Source organism: Antechinus flavipes, chromosome 5, assembly GCF_016432865.1.
Source record: "Antechinus flavipes isolate AdamAnt ecotype Samford, QLD, Australia chromosome 5, AdamAnt_v2, whole genome shotgun sequence".
In the NCBI taxonomy this organism is placed as follows: Eukaryota; Metazoa; Chordata; class Mammalia; order Dasyuromorphia; family Dasyuridae; genus Antechinus; species Antechinus flavipes.
In genome coordinates, this window is record NC_067402.1 from 98,018,688 (window position 1) to 98,040,272 (window position 21,585).

At 34.4% G+C, this 21,585-nt stretch overlaps 1 protein-coding gene across 1 annotated transcript in view; it reads left to right on the top strand.

Moving 5' to 3' along the window:
• Positions 1-21,585, top strand: part of TPK1 (thiamin pyrophosphokinase 1) — a 508,741-nt gene that overhangs the window by 182,286 nt on the left and 304,870 nt on the right. The window contains exon 4 of the mRNA XM_051961747.1: positions 8,372-8,441. Within this exon, the coding sequence (XP_051817707.1) occupies positions 8,372-8,441 (70 nt within the window). The remainder of the gene's footprint in view (positions 1-8,371; positions 8,442-21,585) is intronic.

The window sequence follows — 21,585 nt, forward strand, 5'->3', positions numbered from 1 at the left end:
CAAAATTTAATAGTCCTTAAAAAACTACCCCTCTTGCTGTATCCCACATAACATTTTAAAGACTATTTGCTTGACATACTTTAGTTATACATATTTTTTAATTCCAGTGGACCTACACAGGCATAAAACATTTGAAATTGGTAAATACATTTCCCTTCCCCCAGTTAAGTTTGTCTATAAAGGCAAAATCAATATTTTATGTTGTCTTTTTTTTTTTAAATCAAAATTATTTTGGTGGTGAAACCTTAAGTTGAAGTTCAGAATACCAGAGGTTTTAAAAATAACAAAGTACGCCACAACCATACCAATCTATCCTAGCCATTCAATGTGTTTTATGATGTTGTCTTTGTCTATTTGGTTTCATAATAATTATAACTGATGTTTTTAAATTGATGCATTTACTTTTTTTTTTCTTTTGAGCTTCACATTGATCCCGTGTTGTCTAATAGAGATACTGTTAACCATATTTTTTTCATATGAGGAACCTGGGCCCCCAGGTTAATGACTTGTCACACATTTAGTAAGTGTCAGGTAGGATTTGAACTCAGGTCTTCATGACTTCTAGTGCGTCTCTATTTCTACTCACATTATTTCTATAAACAGTTTTGGATAGAATGAACAGAATTGATGTATTTCATAATGACTGTTTCAAGTCCTTTGTGACTTTTTTTTTTTAAAGGACACATGTTAAAAATGTTAGGATGTTTAAGCCAAGTATTTTTATTGATAAACTAATTGGAACATATATCCACTTAAACTACATTTTGATAATAATAGCACCTTAGAGGAAATGATAGTGATTTGTATTATCCAGACTTAGAGATTGTTTTTTGGTTCTACCTCTGATTTCATCAGTATAGGCTCCCACTGAGAAAACTACCTCTTTCAAGCAATTTTTCTAAACTTTTTCTAAAATTGATTATCTTAGATAATTGCTTTTTGTTGGCACAGTCTCCTGAAAAGAGCGTTTGCCTAATAATAATAAACAGATGACCCGGGAGTAACGCCTATCTCTGCCACTTAGCAGTAGTGTGAACTTGAAAGCTCCCTTGAGGTGAGGATGATGCTAGCCTGGCCTGATTCTTAATATTGTCATCATCATCATCACTGGAGGTGTAATTATGAGCTAGAACACAGTGCCCAAATGGAAACCTCCATAAATTGTCTCCATTATAATCTTTTCAGCTATTCCCCTCATAAAATAAAAATAATCTCCAACCCCCAGAACAACTCAGTGTGCTTTCCTATTATTCATATTATTCATTGTACCTGGAATTTCCTCCCTCCTTCCCTCTCTTCAACTATTTGTATTTCCCTTGTGCTCTAAAGCCCAACTTAAAGCGCATCTCTTCCTTGAAACCTTATTTGGTCCTCAGTCTAGGCTGTAATGGCCTTCTCCTTCAGACTCTCATCCTCCACAACTCTTTAGCATTCACGTAGGACAACTCATACCTACAATGTGATATTTTATCTTTATCTTATTTTACTGCTGTATTGTAAGCTTACCCAAACATTGTACCCCACTCACGTAGCATATTTTACATAATAATGCAGACACTTAATAAATCCTTGTTGATGATTAATAGTCTTGGTCTTTTTAGCAAGCAGTTTTATAGGATTTGTGTTCTTCCCTAGCATAGTTGGGGGAAGCATGTGGGAACTTGGTTAGTACACTTTGAAACCAGGTCAAATCAATACCTTGGGTCTTCTTATCTGCCCAAGCCAGTCTTTCAACTCTTTCTTGGCAAAGATGAACACAGATTAGTGGGGATGTCTGTGCCCTTCTAGAAATACAAAGACACACGCAGGCTTTGGTTCAAAAGGAGATAATCCGATTCCCAAAAATGTAGACAAGGAAAGAATCTTAGATGCTATCAGATTAGCCCCAGGTATAGCATCCTCACTTACAAATCATACAGAGCTTCACTTTTGTAATATGCCTTTTTGTTGAGGAATGGGGGAAGAATTGGGCTAATGAGAGCACTAGCATCAGATTTTTCTCAATGCTGCTTTGTATGGACTGTTCGGTGGAGGCAGTGGTGAGCACAAGGCAAGATCTTGTCATGTCCTGTCCCCATTGGTTTCGTGGGATCTAGCTCAGCTCTGATAGACAGAGCTGGAAACAGTTTAAGGGTATTTATACTTTACATACCACCTGTTTTCTCGAGACTTGTACTTTTTTTTTTCTCTTTCAATACAGTTGCCTTTCTTCTCAGCTCTATAAGTAGCACACTTCTGACATAGACCTGGATAATTCTCATCCAGAATTTTTAGTTTAAAATTTTTCTATATATTTCAGTTTTTGATGTTCTTGAGCTGTTTTTCTGACTCTGGAATCTGGCTTGTGCAAGGAGAATATATTCATGTTACTCATATTAGCATTATATCTTCTAAACATTAATAGAATTGTCCAATATTGGATTAGGGGTTTTGATAAATTATTGGTATTAAATGGAGAAGGAGTAGTCAATATGTGTCTTTGTTTTTAGTGACATAGCATGTATAGATATACATATATATAATTTTACTTAATACAGTGTGTGTATTATATATATAGATATATATAGATATATCTATATATCTATATCTAGATATATATATATATATGTATAATTGAAAAATAATGCTCTAAATCACTGTTGGTCACAGAAATGCAAATTAAGACATCTCTGATGTACCACTACACATCTTTCAGATTGGCTAAGATGACAGGAAAAGATAATGAGGAATGTTGGAGGGGATGTGGGAAAATTGAGACACTAATATGTTGTTGGTGAAGCTGTGAATTGATCCAACCATTCTGGAAAACAATATGGAATGAAGTAAGTAGGATTAACAGAACATTATACATGGCAACAACAAGACTATAGGATGATCAATTCTGAAAGACATGGCTTTTTTCAATAATGAGATGATTCAGGCCAGTTCCAAAGGTCTTGTGATGCAGAGAACCATATGTACCCAGAGAGGACTGGGGGACTGAGTGTGGATCATGATATAGTATTTTCATTTTTTATTGTTGTATGCTGGCATCTTGGTTTTTATTTTCATTTTTTTCCCCTTTCTGCCCTGATTTTTCTGATGAAAATATGTATGGAAGAATTGTACACGTTTAACTTTTACTGGATTATTTGCTCTTTAAAGGAGGGGGTAGAGGGAAGAGAGGAAGAAAAAATTTGGAACATATGTTTTTGCAAGGGTAAATATTGAAAATTATCTATGCATATGTTTTGAAAATAAAAAGCTTTATAAAAAAGAAATTGAGGAGGAAAAAAATTACATATTTATCTTAAAATATTTACATATGATATGTAATTATATTTATATGTCATTTACATAATATGCTGTATCATATATAGTAGCCTTAGATTATATTAAAATGTAATTTTTCTTTGTCATTAGACAAATTTACTCTGTAAAAGTGTAGTTTTCATTTCATTATAGGGTAGCCTGTCAGATGTTAAGGTCTTTTCCTCCTACCAATTATCTTAAGCCTTTTTTAGATATAACTGGAATTACACTTAATTTTCATTGCATAAACAGAGAAAACGTATTTCTTCTGAGTAGCAGAAGCACACCACAGCATCTCAATTGTCACCTAACCTTAATTCATTCACATTAACAAAACTAGAGAAACACAGAGGTACTATGTGTGTGCTTATGCACACGTGTGCACGTGTGTGCACACACACACACACACACACACACACTCTCTTTCTCTCTCTCTCTCTCTCTCTCTCTCTCTCTCTCTCTCTCTGGTAAATTAGAAAAGTTTTGGCTTTTGCCTCAACCTCTATCACCAACTGCTGCTTTGTCTTGGACATGGATATGTCCTGAAGGTGGCTTAGGGGAGATGCAGATTACTTAATTCATGTGATAGGCAAAGCTAGTAAAGACAGCGGGGTAGAGTTTATCATCTGGGAATTTGCCTTTAATATATTATCCAGATGTGACAGGGTTCTGAGGCCACAAAATGCCAGTAATGAAACCACAATTAGAGTGGTTGATACCCAAGGGGAGTTAACTTAAACCCAGGGAGTTGTTGATTTGACAGGAGACCTTTTATAGATGAGCTTTTTTGTATTTTGAGTAGTTCAGGCTTACCTGATACTCCCTGAGAGACTAATCAGGATTCTCTGGGACATAGACTAGTTGCTCATTTATTGATTGCAATTCTGCGTGGCTCTTAAAAACCAAAAAAACAAAAAAGAAACATTCCCTTCAGTATATTGTTTAAAGGTGTACCAGATAGAGAAGTGGTTAGAGTTGGATATGGATCCAGAAAGTTTGGGGACTATATTCCATCTCAGAAGTTTACTGTGTAACCCTTGGCAATTTACTAAACTGTTTTATGCCTCAGTATGCTCATCTGTAAAGTGAAAAGTTTGTACTTGAAGGGACTCTAATGTCTGTTCCAGCTATAAATCTATGATCCTCTAAATGAGAATCACTAGATGTTAGAGTTAGTTAGGAGCATGAGATTGCTCCTGAGATTCTGCAAAATGTAGAAACTGAGGCATTATCAGATGAAATGACTTGCTTATGGCCATGTATCTAGTTAATGGCTGGGACATGGTCTCCTGATTCCTAGGGCATTGATTCTCATTAAACTATGACCTTGTTTGAGAATTCATGAAGTCATTCATGAAAAGGGTAGTAGTCTTCATTGGCCCTGGGCATTTCTTCTAGCAGAAAAATAAATAGGCTATTTCATCTGCTGTAAATCAGAGCATCATATTATAACCTTAGAGATGGAGGAGCTCTTATAGGAAATCCACTCCAGCCTTTTCTTTTGAGGCGTTAAAGCTGATAAAGGATTTCCCAGGTGTTCGTGGGCCTACACAATTGTGTCAAACACAATGATGTCACCTGTGTTCCAATACTCCAGAGTGCTCTGAGAACAAAATTAAAATGTAATGGGGAAACATTCACAAAACACATAAAAATATAAGAAAACATAGATAACATTACATTTTAAAATTAAGTCAATATTCTGCCTATAGGGATTCTTAGATGTGGATTAGTTACTCCTGTTTCTGTTTGTCTGACACCATTGATTGTAGAGCATAGTCCTGAGTTGGTGGGAGGATGTGTATGAGGGAGGAAACAAGCTTTTATTTAGTACCTACTTACTATGTCCCTGGTTCTGTGCTCAGTGCTTTACAAATATTATCTCATTTGGTCCTTTTTGGAGAGTATAACTGTCATTGGATGACTGTAGGTCAAGGATAGGATGCCAATCTGAAAATAAAAAAGTTTGATTAGTGAGCTAAGGAATCTACTGACATTGCTAGACAATTCATATTCCTGGCATACAGAATTGGTTTATATAACCTTTCAGACAGGCTTAAAGCACACAGCCCATCAGCAGCATTCTAGTGCAATTTAGCCTAGAAAAATAAAGCATTTCCTGGGAGAGAGAGGGGTAGACAACAAGAGGGATCAGTCAAAAAAAAAGGGGGGAGTTTTTGAAATGTGAGTTACATGATTTATTATCAGAATAAGAAGACATCCCTTGTTAAAATGAAGGAGACAAAAAGAAGAGACTATAGAATTGTGGGGGGAAAAAAAGACCTTTTAGACAGAACTGCAGGGTCTTTTTTTCCAAGAATAGCAAAGTTGTCACAGCAGTTGGTGAGACTTTCCACTTTATGTCTTTAAAGGTGTTGGAGGCTTTCTAATATTATATTGTCAGGAATTGGGGCATTTATACATTATCCATCAGTCAAGAAATGGTAAAATAATTATGATTCCTATTTTTTCCCCACAGAAGCATAAATCTTCTAAAGTTATTTTTGGTCAACAGAGTTCTTGAGTCTCTCAAATTTGCTTTCATTTACTTTACTTTGGTCTTTATATAAATTGTCCTTGTTTTGTCCGTGAATCAGGAAGCCATCTTCCTGGGTTCAAATTCATAGCTTTGTGAGCCTAGGTAAGTCACTTAACCCTGTTTGCCTCAGTATACTCCTCTATAAATGGCAGCTATATAGGCTCATTTCTTTTTGAGAAATAGGCTAGTATGGGTGTTTTTATAGGTAGATGGTGAGAAAGCAATAGAGGAAAAAAACTCAAGGAGTTAACAAACCCCTCCGAAATCTTAGCCCAGAAAATCCCAAATAGGGTCCCAAAGAGTTGGACACAACTAAAGAATCTTTTGGTAACTCAGCAAATATGTAAATTGAAGGAAAAGTTCCAGCCTTCTTTGGGAGAAGAAATTTACCCACCTGAAAAATCCCTGTGTCCTTGCACTCCTAGATCTAATCTGCACACCTAATGATTGTACAGCCAGGGCTATCCTCTGCCTTTTTTCTCCCAGTAATAAATATCAGAATACTTAGAAGAGGTGGCGAGAATTGAAAAACATTCTCACTATGGGTTTTGGTTTCTGAAGCCAGGCATTTCTAGATTCAGTAGCAAAGTTTCCTTAAACCCTGTTTGAATACCATGCATTCCTCTGCTTAGTTACGTGATTAACTTTATTTCCATTCCACTATGTATTCTTTGTTCTAGTCAAAGTAATTATATCTCTCTTTCAAGAACACACTCATGAAAGAAATTTTTTAAAAATGTTTTTTTAACTTTAAAAATTTAAATAAATAAAACAATACATCCATGGTTTGCTTGGTTCACATGCCCTCATCTTTTCTTTCATCTTTCCAAATTCAAGCCTATTAGGTATAGCTGAGACTTCACCTCGTCCAGCTAGTACAATTGCTTTCCATGCTTTCTGGTATCTTGTAGCACTTGTAGTTTGCAACACACAATTTAACATATAATTAATTATATTCTATTTTGTATTGTGCCCTAATTGTTCCTTAGCTTGGCTAGATTATAAATCATGTAATTAGATTGCTAAAGAGAGGTCAGTTCTTTGTTTTAGACTCAAGCTAATGAGATACCTATATTTGGGGGACAGGGAAAGGGGAGAGGAGCCACTATACCCCAGAGTCTAGTCTTCAGTTATATAGGTTCAGGAATGTGATTTTTTTTTTTTTCTAATTCACTTTCATCAGGGGATTATCATTTTCTGAAATACTGATGCATATTAGCTAGACTAATAAATAGCATTTCAAAGTTTAGAATGCTGCTTGGTTAATTTACTTTGGTGAATAGATTCAGTAACTGGAATGAACACAACTACTCTCCAGGGCTTACCTCTGCCTCCCCCTCATCTCCTTTCCTTTTCCTCACTTCTTTTCACCATACCTAGCTACTTGGAAAATTAAAATAGCTATTTGCAAGTTACTTAAACTAATTGAGTGGAGAGATGGTTATTGGAGGAGGGGTGGTAAGGGTGGTAATCCCTGGAGGGATCAAGATAGATCTTATGTAAGAGGTGGCTCTTAAATTAACCTTTAAAGGCTTCAAGGAATTTTTAGAGACAGATGGAATGAAGGATTGCATTCCAGGCATGAACAACCCATATCAATGTCTTTATCAGAGAACTTCTAGGTAGTGTGCAGGAAATAGCAAATAAGAAAAAAAAAAAAACAAACAAAAAACTGTGTTTTTAAATGATGATTTTCAAAAAAGATTTTTTTTCCATTTTATTATTTTTTTATTATAGCTTTTTATTTACACGTTATATGCATGGGTAATTTTACAGCATTGACAATTGCCAAACCTCTTGTTCCAATTTTTCCCTTCCTTCTCCCCACCCCTTCCCTAGATGGTAGGATGACCAGTATATGTTGAATATATTAAAGGATAAGTTAAATACAAAATAAGTTTAAAAAAGATTTTAAGTGGGATGCCTTAAACACTTTGATGAGATTTGTGACATACCAAAATTTTATCAACTACATTTACAAATTGGCTTTTGAAGTTGCCATTTTCTGAGTTGACTTATACAGTTTGCTAATTTGTGCATTAAGTATTACTTTTAGGTTCATTCAGAGAATGGCATTGTTTGATCCTGTCCCCCACAAAAAAATATGGTTTGCCACCATATTTGGGTGATAGGCCTATTTGTTAATATTATATCATCAGTTTCAACCCTTTATAACCTAGCTTCTTAAATTGTGGTTCACACCCATATATGGGGTCTTAGAACTTAATATGGAGGTTGTAAAATTATGATTATCAATAAATGTTCAATTTGTTTATCTATTTTATATAACTGGGGTCACATAAAAATTTCTCAAGTGAAAAGAATTTGCAAGTAGAAAAAGTTTAAGGAACTCTGCTCTTGATAAAGAGAAAAAATACAACAAAAATCTAGGACATCAGCTAGAAAAAACTGTAAGCTATGATTGTTTTCTTTGATCACTTGGTTGGATGCAATTGGATCCAAGGTAGTTGGAGAATGTGTGCGTATGTGAAGGTTATTTTTAATGTTCAGATGTTGAAATAATGTTTTCTTTATTTTAAGCTCTTTTGAAAGCCTGTGCTGATGGAGGTGCTAACCACTTGTATGATGTCACTGAAGGAGAGCAGGAGAGGTATGTTGACTTTTAGATTATTCATAATTTCATATATATCTATATTAGTATTCTGGCCTTTTCTTATGACCTCTCACTACCCTCCTTTGTCTACTGTGAGGAAACCACTTCTCTCAAGAGCATCAAGAATAGAGTGATTTTGAGTATTGTGGAGAATCGATCTTTCTTCTTTACTCTATTCCATTTTTCAGCTATCAATAATAAAAAGAGGCCTGTTAAGTTTTCCTTTCTTGTCTTAACTCCATAAAACATAAGCGTTATCAAGTACTGATACTTTTAAATATCATTCCTTAATTGTTCTGGTTTGGAGGTTGGACCAGATGACCTCTAAGGTCTGTTCCAATTCCAGGTTTCTATGATTCCCTAAATTAGAACTCCAGATGGAAGTTTGACATGTTATTAATGCAGTTAAAATGAATTAAAAATGAACACATGTAAATGAAATACATACTTTACTGTTTGAAGATGTGACATTTTTATACCACTGCTGAGGAAAGTCCAGTATAATTTACTTTGACTTAATTACTTTTGAGTTATGCACTCATATATCTTTTAGAGGATAAATAGTTCATCCCTTAATGATTTGCTATATACTCTCTCTGGTTTCCTCAATCTTTGCATGGTATGCTATTTTTAGTTGAAAGAATTACAGGCAGTGGGGAGGATAGGAATTGCTTTTAAATACAACTCATTACTAACATATTTGTGGTCTAACCCTTGACATGCACACATTCATTTATATTCTAGTTATAAGCTGATTTACTATTAAATGCAATCTCATTTCCACCATATTTGCTATTGGAGAAATATTGCCACCTTCCAGAAGATAAAGCAATTCAACGAAGAGTGAATCTCCATGCTTGTTGGCAAAATGGTATGACTATATATGTGAGTGTTGAAGTGTGGCTATTAGGATGCTTTCAAATGACGACTTTGCGTTCAGATTTAATAGTTATGCTAACGTACATTTTCAAAGATTTAGCAGAAATTAAGCACTTCACTGCATGTAGATTGGGTGTTACTTCCCAATCTTTAAAAAATAATTCAAATGCAATTTACAGATTGAAGATACATTAAGTGAAGTGAATAGTTGGCTAAAACATAGTGTCATGATTAAAATTTAACAAAGGAGTAAACTGAGGCAGATCTCTAAACAAGAAAATATTTATTAGCAGCAGATATGCTACTTTTCTACAAATAAGTCAACAGATTGACTCCTATTATGCCAAAGACCCTGAGCAAAAGGACTGTTACTCTAATATAGGTTTTGGAGAGGAAAGACAAAGAACAGGGCAGAACCAAGGAGGATATTTTTTAATATGAAATTTAAAAAACAAAATACAAGTGGAGAGTTGTTTGATATCCAGAAACCAGGGATTGACATCATGGTGGAAAAAATACATAGATTAACAATAAAAGGGAGAAATAAAAAGCATGTTTTCATGAAAGTATACTTCAAACTAACCAAAAAGGATAAGAATTAGATAAGGAGGTTGAGAATAGAAGACAAGACTTTGAGATTTGAGATGATGGGCAGGCTTAAATTATTGCTGTCTGGAAATTTTCTGCCTCGCTCTTTCTATATTTATTGAAAGTAAAATAGTAATATGTTTTTGCTTTGCTTTAATGATAATTTTATTTTTCAAAAGATGAAGGAAGTATCACAGGAATGGGAAATAGCTGAACAAGTTGTGGTATATGATTTTGATGTAATACTACTGTGACATAAGAAATGATGAGCTCAGTGATTTTAGAAAGAGATGGAAAGATCTGCATGGAATTATGACAAGTAAAATGATCAGACCTAAGACAACATTATGTACAATAGCAACAATATTGTTTTTAGATTCTACCTGTTTCTAACCAATAGGTAGTAACTAGGTAGTGGAATAAGAAATGATTGGAGCCTTAGTGGGATGGATGTCACTACTCCCTGTTAGACTTAGGGATAGAAGAAAGAAAAACCATACTGAAATGTAACCTAAATTTTGCTATCACAGTTTCAAAGGTTTTAGAGAAAGGCTGTCAAGAGAAGTAAGAAAAAAAGATAGAAACTCCTCAAGGATAAATTTCTCTAGGAGATACCTAATAAATATGGAAACTCAAATTGTTGTATGTGAATGTAATGGAAAATTACCGCACTATAAGAAATGATGAATACAGAAAATCATTGAAACAACATTTAAACTGATTCAATTTGAAGTAAGGAAAATCAGCAAAATGGTATACTCAGTGGCTACAATATAAATGGAAAGAACCACCAAACAGTGAAAATTCAAGGATGCAAATTACATTCAACCATGAAACATGAGAGGACATCTCCCATCCACTTTACAGAGGGAAAAGATGGATATTGAACACTGCAGATATCACCAGACTGTTGCTGTATATGTTCCCTTATTTTCCTTCAACTGTGACAATTCAGTCTCTGTCTCTGGGACCAGGCTCTTCTTCCCTGTGGTTGGAATGTTTTCCTTCCTTTCTTCTTTCAGATTCTTAAAAACCCTAGTTTCCTTGGCGGTCACTTTCCCATGCTACTAGAGGAGGCCTTTTGGTTTTGCCCCAGGTGTTGTTCTTCTTTCATTTTCAAAGACAACCAATGACTCTGAGAGAATGGTGTCTTAATTAGTGCAGGAATGGGATTGAAGAGAGGCAGAGTTGCACAAAGTCAATTAGCCTTATTCTGTTTTCTAGAGTCACTGAAGTCTTGTAGCAGGACACTGGCCCAGAATGCATTGGGTGGCCTTGTATCTTTCATGACTGATAAAGCTCCACATGGATCCTTTGCCATGGCTGCTGGAACAAATTGTTCTCATCTATCCATTCCACTTGGGGAAGCCTCCCATGCTTGGGGGAGACATTCCCTTAACTCACTGAAGTGTTCGGGGCCCATCAGTTATATCCCCCAGTTATTATGGTACTTTTCATCCCCTAAAGGATTTTTGATCCTTCATTTTCTACTTAATTATGTTAACTTATGCGGTTATCATTATCAGTAAAATGTAAGCTTCTTGAAAGCAGAGACTCTTTGTTGTTGATGTTTTATTTATTCCCTCTATAATTCTCAGTATCTAGTCCTGTGAATAGTAGGTATTTTATTGAATTGCCTAATGAAGAGTAGGTTTTACTGAATCTCTCTTGATTTTTCTGTTTCATCTTTTCCCTTAGGGATTCTTCTGCTTGCATTTTCTCTGAGACCTAATGCTGGGCCTTCTAAATTAGTTAGGGCATTCAAAGACAGGTGCATGTCATTGTGGAAAATGTTTACATATTTATGGGAAGGCTTGTTGGGGCCAGTTGGCTCATTTGGTTGGAAGGTAACGACAACAAAGCCCAAGTTGTGAATTCTAGCCTGTTTGGGCCAGCTAGCTTCACATAGGGAGAACATCTTTCTTTGGCCGCAGACTTCAATCTGGCAAGCGAGCAGTCCTGCCGGTGGTAGGTAGGTGAAATGTAGCAAAATTATGTAATTCAATTTAATTAGAAATCATAATGAAATTTTTATTAACATATATAATTTAATTTAAAAATCATTAAGTGACGACTGTGTGCAAAGGGCTGTTCTAGACACTGATGAGAATCTTATAGGGCATAGCAGAAACAAAAGGTGAAAAAAAAGACTTAAAGGGAAATTGGTTTTGAAAATCTTAATTTGAAGTTTTACCCTTGGCATCATCATTGGTTAAAAAGTAAGTGAATAAATCAAAATGAAAAGTACTGGTGTCAAGATATAAGAATAGAGAGATTCCATTGTTCCACCTGCACACATGGCACTTGAGGTTTGCTCATAATGTTTTCTGGATACTTCCTCAGCCATTTATAAATGAATTAAGCCATTTACCTTTGGATAGCACTCCTAGTATTTTAGGCCTAAATTTCTTCTCAAAATCAGAGTTTTAGCATAGATGAAAGATGCAGTTGTGCACAAGGGAAAGAAGATTGGACCAAAGGTTCAGAAAATACATTGCCATGGTTGAAAGTAGATTTCCAACAGTTTATCTTATTTCATTTTAAGATGCAGGTGCACACAAATCTTAAGGTAGTTGAAAAACATTACCTATTCAAACATTGATGTATATAGTCATGTTCTGATTGGATGTGTAATTTTTGGGAGTTAAAAATTTTTTACGTTAATTTGTGGGGATTTTTTTTTAAGCCTCTATGCATACGTCTTTGTCTCCTTTTATTTTAAAGTGGTTTTAATACTGGGTTTGATTTTGTTGCATGTTTGCAACAAACATGTTTGCATGTTTGGTGTCCTTTATATTGGTCAGTGTCTTACACAACTGTTCTGATTTACTTCATGATTCAAGATGCTATTAATATATGGATTTTCATATGTAGAATAAAGTGTAAGTAATGGATCAAAGCTCTAAATAGGATTGGATCCGTTTATTGCTTTTTTTTTCTACAAAGTCACAAGTGCAACCCCCATCATGAGTCATTCTTGAGCAAATTGTGTTTTATACCTTATTGTATTTTATAACTCTAATTAGGAAAAATTAAGAGATTTGTTAAAGTTCTTAGTTTGTCATTTAAAATCCAACAATTTCCCTCATCTTAACTACTATAAGATAATACTTGCTCCTTCCAAAGTCTCAAACAAGGGCATACACCCTTGAAGTGAATAAACTGATTCATTTCTTAAGGTTACCAAATGTGTCATCCTTAGATTAATTATAAGAAAGTTCCTCATACAGCCCTTCCATCCATATTTAAGCACAGTCACCTGTGCTTTAAAATCACTGACTGTGTGCCAGGGCTGAGCTGCCCGAAAGACCAATCATGAGTTCAGAAAGACTTGTCCATGTATACAGCCACATGTATTCTGGCCAATTACTGCTTCTCGAAACCAGAGTAGAAGGGAGAATTGATGACTGGTAACGTTAGAGATGAAGCCTTTTCTCTGTAGAAGCAAGAACAATTCTATTTCTAATTGTATCCTGCTGTTAAAGATTTCCTGTTCACTGCTCTCTCAAATGTGAGAACTACTTTGGAATATGAGTGTTCTTCTCCATCATCTTGGAAACCATCTATTAGTGCTATGTCATTTGATGAATCTCAGTTTAATGTGTAATGTATGCCTTAAAGTCTTTTCTCTTTTAGTGGTGCATAATAATGCTTATCGTATAATTATTCATTTTTATAAAGCATTTGCTGCTAAGTTTTGGACATTGGAGACATGCTAATCACTTTTTTTAAAATTGAAATTATCCCCTATGAAAGTACAGTGGAAATATTTGATTTAGAGAACAAAATAGTATGTTTTCCATAGAGGCCATGTGGTCTGGTGAACTTAGAGAAAGGTTGATTGTGTTCATACCTTGCCTCAGACAAAACTGATCATGCTAAGCACAAGGGAAACAAGAAGAAGCAAAAGAAAGTCTTTGCCTTGCACACAGTTCACATTTAATCAGACAATGCTTAAAGAAATCTTAAAATTGCTGTATGAAATTATTAACACAATATATTATATCAAGATATTTTAAAAATGAAACATTCAATAACATTGTTTTTATTAAAAATATATTAGTGCATGGGACTACCTGTCATCTAGGGGAGGGAGTGGAGGGAAGGATGGGAAAAGTTGAAACAGAAGTTTTTGCAAGGGTCAATGTTGAAAAATTACCCATGCATATGTTTTGTATATAAAAAGCTATATATAAAATTTTTTTTTAAAAAAATGTAGTGTTACTGATATTTTAGGAAGAGTGAGTTTTTGTGCTACTAATCAGCAAAAAGATTTTTATGCAATATTTTTAAAACTTAAGCTTTGTCTTATCTACATATACACAAAAATAATATAGCACTGATATTTATATATTATGGGTACATGCTCAAAAAAAAAAAATCTGTTCTTAAAGATGAGTCATCAGAAAAGTTTGAGGATCATTAGTCTGCCAGCTCCAGTAAAGTCCCTTTCAATTTTCAGATTGTAGAATCCCATCATTGAATTCAGTTCTCTTTCTCATGGAACTAGATATATCTTTTCCTTAGAGATGAAAAAATACTTACTCTGAGGGAGGTAGACTAGCTATGACTTGTTTGTTTCATTTTTCAAGGTCATATGGATCCTAAGTAGCAGAACTTATAACTAGAACCTAAATGACTCCTGCTTTCTAGTACTTGCATACTTCATATTCACTAAAAACTTCCAGGACATAAGCTTATACTATGCAATTAACATTTATAGAGTCATCAAAGTCACCTGTTTAAGTGAATCTTTAAAATGTTAATATATTTAATTCATAAATATAATTTATCAGCTTTTATATTTGAGTTTAAACATAGTTTGGATTTTTGTAAGTTTCATAATATAATTTTATGAAGATATGAGATTAATACATATATAGTTTAAAGGCCTGGAAAGGAAATTTTATATCCTATTTCATATGTACTGCATTTGACAAATTTGACTAAACAATTCTCTAATTTCTGAGGTAGAATAATTTTCTTTAGGCAGTGCATTACTCTGTTTATTGTCCAGTTTGTCAGTTATCTATCTCATTTGTGATTTTTAATGCCCTACTTCAAGAATTCTGGAGTTGGTGAACCTAATTTTTTATAATTATATCCCAATATAATTGCCTTCCTTTCTAATCCTATTTATTTTATTTGCTTTATTTAAAAACATTATTCGGAGAAGGGGTCCTTGGATTTCCCTTGAATGAATACCATTCTATAACACGCAAAAAAAGCACATCCTCTTAACCTACTGCCATCTCTAGATGAGTTTGTACAGAATGGTTTTATGTCAGTCATATTTTGTTAAATCAATTTTTAAAATTCATGAGAAAATTTGTTATCTCGGGAATTATATGACTTGTTTTTGGTTTCTTATATTGTTGTGTGATAATCATTCCCAAAGATATCACTTTTCTAAATCTGGCCTTTCATATGCAGATAGTGTACTGGTTCAGGTAATATCATTATAACATGCAGTAGTATTCACAGGTCTCTCCCAAATCCTCTCTGGCAGCTAGTATTAATACTCTTTTGTCAGGGTAACTCCAACACAGCCTTATCTTCTGGAAATTCTGCCTATAGAAATGCTTGTCTGTTTTGTAGGTAGACTGAACTCTAAGTTGTTAAGTAGCATTGGCAGATCTGGCAGACCCAAAAGCTTTTTCAAACACCTGCAAAGTATGTTGGATTACTTACTGAAATATCAAATCAATTAGAAAAGAAGATCCCAAATGCATTGTACTAAAAGCAATATAACCCACAGTCTGAAATTCCCTTTGGCAGACTAGTTAGTGTATCACGGTTTTATAGTTCCCACTAGCCTACCTTTGGTCTCTAACATTTTCAGTAAGAGGGAAAAATAAACTCTTTAAATAAAATAAGACAAAACAAAATAATATGTTCTACTGAGTCATGTCTACATTAATGATTGGAAATTTTCTCCATGTATTTCAGTTCTCAAATTAGAGTTCAAACCAGGACAGAATAGCTAAAATAAGAGAAGCAAATCAACCAAGTACAAGAGAGTCAGACATAGACCTAGAAAAATATAAATTAACAAAATAAGAACACAGAAGGCCAAGAAATACATGAAGAATTGATGATGATGATGGTAGGGTATGTCAGAAGAAGAGGAAGCTAGCTTTCATGTTTTTGTTAATTTCTACTCATGCTTTACTTTTCTGGTCCCTTGGCTTAGAGGCATCAAAGTTACCACTGCTATTTGAAAATTATTTCTTCCTTGAAAAAGTTGTTCTTCTAATTTTTCTATGTTATTTTAAGTTTCTCCTTGAAAGCAGTATTAGTTTTTTCCCCACTCACATTTGAAAGGTTTTAAATTTGTGAAAGAATTACTTAGGCTTTAGAAACATGCTTTTGAAACTTACAGCAGTTAAGGGGGAGGAGAGGGACTCTGTGTGTGTGTGTGTGTGTGTGTGTGTGTGTGTGTGTGTGTGTGTGTGTGTGTATAATTAGCTGTACCTGCAAGTTCCTTGCTGTATAATGCTAAAGCCTTATTCTTTAAGAGATTAGGTCTACAGACAATTCTTAGACGAAGAAATTGAAACTATTTATAGACGTATTAAAATATGCTCCAAATCATTATTAATCAGAGAAATGCAAATTAAGACAACTCTGAGATACCACTACACACCTGTCAGATTGGCTAGAGTGACAGGGAAAGATAATGTGGAATGTTGGAGGGGATGTGGGAAAATAGGGACAGTTGGTGGAATTGTGAACACATCCAGCCATTCTGGAGAGCAATTTGGAACTGTGCTCAAAAAGTTATCAAACTGTGCATACCCTTTGACCCAGCAGTGTCTCTACTGGACTTATACCCCAAAGAGATACTAAAGAAGGGAAAGGGACCTGTATATGCCAAAATGTTTGTGGCAGCCCTGTTTGTAGTGGCTAGAAGCTGGAAATTGAATGGATGCCCATCAATTGGAGAATGGTTGGGGAAATTGTGGTATATGAATGTTATGGAATATTATTGTTCTGTAAGGAATGACCAGCAGGATGAATACAGAGAGGACTGGTGCTAAGCGAAATGAGCAGAACCAGGAGATCATTATATACCTCAACAATGATACTGTTTGAGGATGTATTCTGATGGAAGTGGATCTCTTCGATAAAGAGAGCTAATTCAGTTTTAATTGATCAAAATTGGGCAGAAGCAGCTACACCCAAAGATGATGGGAGATGAATATAAACTGCTTGCATTTTTGTTTTTCTTCCCAGATTATTTATACCTTCTGAATCCAATTCTCCCTGTGCAACAAGAAAACTGTTCTGTTCTGCACACATATATTGTATCCAGGATATACTGTAACCTATTCAACATGTAAAGGACTGCTTGCCATCTGGGGGAGGGGGTAGAGGGAGGGAGGGGAAAAATCGGAACAGAAGTGAATGCAAGGGATAATGTTGTAAAAAAATTACCCTGGCATGGATTCTGTCAATAAAAAGTTATTAAAAAAAAAAAAAGAGAGAGAGAGAGAGATTAGTCTTATGGGACTGGAACTAAAAGTTACAATTCAAAGCCCATTTTTATTTTGCTGTGGGTTTAAAATGTTTCTTTTGAAATTTTTTCTTTTTTCTTTTATTATTGTGCCTATGTGGGAATAATAAACAATAGGGAATATATTTTTTTAAATCTTCAGTTTAAAAAGTGAAACTATTAAAAAAAATTCCAACATTGAAATAAGTACAGCAGAGAAAAAAGGAATACTCTTTTTAAAGAGAGGAATTCACAAAAGGAAGAAAGCAAAAAGAAGATCAGATTGATTTAAGGGTAATTGGATCATAGATTCAGAGCTGAAATGAAACTGGAAGGCAATCTAGTCTGATATTTTTATTTTATTATTTTTCTTTTAAATAAATAAATATATTTTTACAACAATATCACTTCTTTATGACAACTAGTCTCTCCTCTCCAGAATTCTTTCCCAGAATTCTACCTTGTCACAAAAAAGTATAATTAAACAAGATAGATTATCAGTCCATGCTCACAATTGTCTCCTAAGAACAAGGAGCCATATTTAATTGTCATTCCTCTGAAGTGTTGATTAGTTGCTGCCTTGACCACAGTTTTTAATCTTTGAGTATACTAAAATATTGTAATCCTTTTTATTCTTTTTGTTTTTGAGTCATTTCTGTCATATCTGACCCCATTTAATCTCATTTGAGGTTTTATTAGCAAATAATCTGGAATGGTTTGTCATTTCCTTCTCTGGTTCATTTTACAGATAAGGAAACTGAAACAGCCAGAGTTAAGTGACTTGCCTAGGGTCCCACTGCTAGTAAGTGTCGGAGGCTAAATTTGAACTCATGAGTCTTTCTGATTCCAAGCCCAGAGCTCTATCTGCTATACCACAATCTCATTATCTTATGAGTGTGGAAACTGGATCTCACAGCTGGCAAATTGGCAAAACTAGGATTTCCGCCTAGATTCTGAGACTAGAAAGCCAGCACCCTTTACGTTAGTACCCAGGTTGTAGCAGGTGTTTGTAATTCTTGCTGATTTCTTTCCTCCCATATCTTCTAAAAAGCAAAATGTTGGGGACTGGCCCATCACATCTCTTTTCTCAGGGTCTAGCTTAAAGTGAAAACCTGTCATTTCTGTTCTTGTCATCATCCTTTATCAGGCATGCTGTCAAAATTTATTAAGTGCTTACTACATGTACCTGTTTACTTTCCTTATAATGTACTTCTCAAATATGTGAGTGCATGAATGTACACACACATGGGTATATGGATAGATAAAAGGCTAGGATTGAGGTTGAGTCATCTTGATTCCCCCTCCTCCCCTGCTTTTGGATTATACTATTGTCTTTCAAAGACATCTCCAAACAAAATGATCATATGTCTTTGCTTATCATGTGTTATCATTTTTATTGTAATTTTCAAATATATCCCAGTTTGCTGATATATTTCATCTTTCAAAGGTGATAGTACTTGAACGGATACATGCTTCATCACATGTTTTTGTCATTATGTGCCAAGGTGATAGTACTTGAACGGATACATGCTTCATCACATGTTTTTGTCATTATGTGCCAATTTAGACCGGTATTTTTTTTCTACCTTCCAAATACCCTCATGTTTTTCCTTTTTCTGTCCTTTTTTCTTTTGGTATCTCTCTTTTAAGAATAAGGCAAGAATAGTGTTCACTAAGAATAATCATCATGTTAAAACTGCTATATCCAAAGGATTCCTTTTGTGATGGAAGTGGTATAATTACATAACTGGATGTATCAAGGTTGAAGGCAATGATTAGAAAGTGTGAAGTCACCCTATTCCCAGTGTTTTACCCTGACCAAATTGCTTATACTTTTCATAGTCTATTGGAAAATAATGTCTCCTCAGTATTATGTATCCACAAATCTAGAACTCTAATGAACTTTAGAAGTCTTTTATTTCAACTTCTGTGTTTTACAAATGAGAAAACTGAGACCCATTCATAGACATTAGTTAACTTGCCCTAAATTATATATGTAAGTACATGGCAAAGGTAGTATTTTATGATATATCCCTGACTCAAAAATCTCATCATCTTTTTACTATGATATCATTTGAAATTTAAATTTTAAGTTTAAGTTTTAGAATTTTAAAGGAACCTTAAACATTTTCTAGTCCAAATCACTCTCTCCCTTTCAGATATGAAATAACTATGTAAAGCAAATAAAAATACTCACATGCATTGGTATATATGTATATATATATATTAATATATATGTATAAGCATACATATGTAGAGTAAATAAATATAAATATACACAAAATAGGGCAACTTTTTAATAGTGACATGGTTACTGGTGACTAACAATTTCAGCAGAATAGTAGGGGCAAAAGAAATGGCAAAGGGATTAAAGGTAAGTTATTCTTTATATAGTGAAAAAGTGAAATATAGACTATTCTTTTTAAATATTTATCAGTGAGGAATAGTAGAGATAAAGTGTTATAGTCTGAAAGAATGAGCAGATCACGGAAAAATCTTTTCTTAAAAAGTATAGGTGAGACAAACATGTTTCTACATAGAAGGAGAGGTGTTATCACTGTACTAACAAAAGGATCATTGATATAATTGACTGTTGGGTAGATTAAGAGACTCCTTTTTATTCTGATGAAGCGTATGGACATACCTCATGTCAGAATAATGTTTTAAATTAATCGATAGGAATGGTTTGTTTTAATTTAGGGCTAGGAAAAAATAAAGATTCAATTATTTTTCAGTTCAAATTCACAGACTTCATAATATCTATCCATGGTCCCCTTGGGATCCATTATTAATCACTGGACTATATGATCTCTTTGTTTATGATTATATATCAAGTTTATAATGAACTCTGCAAATGTGTGTTATTTTAGTTTTTATAATATATGAGTTTGTATCACAGAAACTTATGAGTATCCAGGAGAGTGTTAATTTGTCATTGTCCTGGTATGGCCACAATAGCTTCCTTTCCTATGCCCCAATCTGATTTCGGTTCCAACTGTCACTAGTTCAATAATCAGATATATGCCACTTTTGGTGGGGGGTGGGGTGGAAAGGTGACTGAGGTTTGGGAGATTCACGAGACAGCTCCTTTTAGTCTCACAATTTTATGACTATGGTTTTGGGGATTGTTTTAGAAGAAATATACAAAAAATTATTGGCTAAAATAAAAAAAATAAGCATAGAAAGAGAGTTCATATAATGATGAACTAGGATCATATAGAATGTCACATAGCCAAGAGATTAGACCATAAAAACAATACAAGATGCTGGGAAAGAAGAAGCAGTAAGAAGAGTGAAAGTAAAATAGCTCCAAGAGGAATCATATTCACTTTTGGCATCAAGCAATAGTCACTGTGTGTGCATATTATGGAAGAAAAGGACGTCTGCCTATACTTCTTAGTGTGAAATAACTAACCCTCAAGCATCTGGGGCATGGAAGATTGGTGCTGGTGGACTCCTGCTGCTCTCTGTTTTCATTGCAATGGCACATGATGGAATCATATTTATATTCTTGGGACTCTCAAGTTCTATGTACACCAAATTTTGCTGTAACAGTTTGCTTGGATTCTTGTTGTACCAACTACTTGAAATTATAATTCAAGATATACCAGTCATATACTTTTAAGTCAATCCACATAATTTTTTCAGTCATTCATTTGTGTCCAACTCTTCACAACTCGGAGAAGCCTACTGTCCATTGGGTTTTCTTGATAAAGATACTGAAGTGATTTGCCATTTCTTCCACTAGTGGAATTAATCAAACGGAGGTAATGTTGACTTGTCCAGGAATGCATAGTCAGTACACGTCTAAGGCTGGATTTGGTTTTCCTGACTCCAGACTGAATCTTCTCTTCACTTAGCCATCTAGCTGCCTCAACTAACACATAACACATAATCTGTTTTAAATATCAAATTTACGCATTTATCTTTTTGAATCTTTAATAATTATCATTGACTTGTGGTGGATGCTATGTAATAATAAATGTAACTGAATTATGACTTTCTTATACTGAAATTTTATTTTGACATGGCAGAGACCTTTAGCACCTAATTTCATAAACAAAATAACTTCCCACTAGGCACTTAGATATATTTTAACTTATACTTTGAAATTGGATTAATTGGAAGGTCAGCCTTGTATTTGCATAGACCACATGGTAGATGGACAGTGGAAGGCAA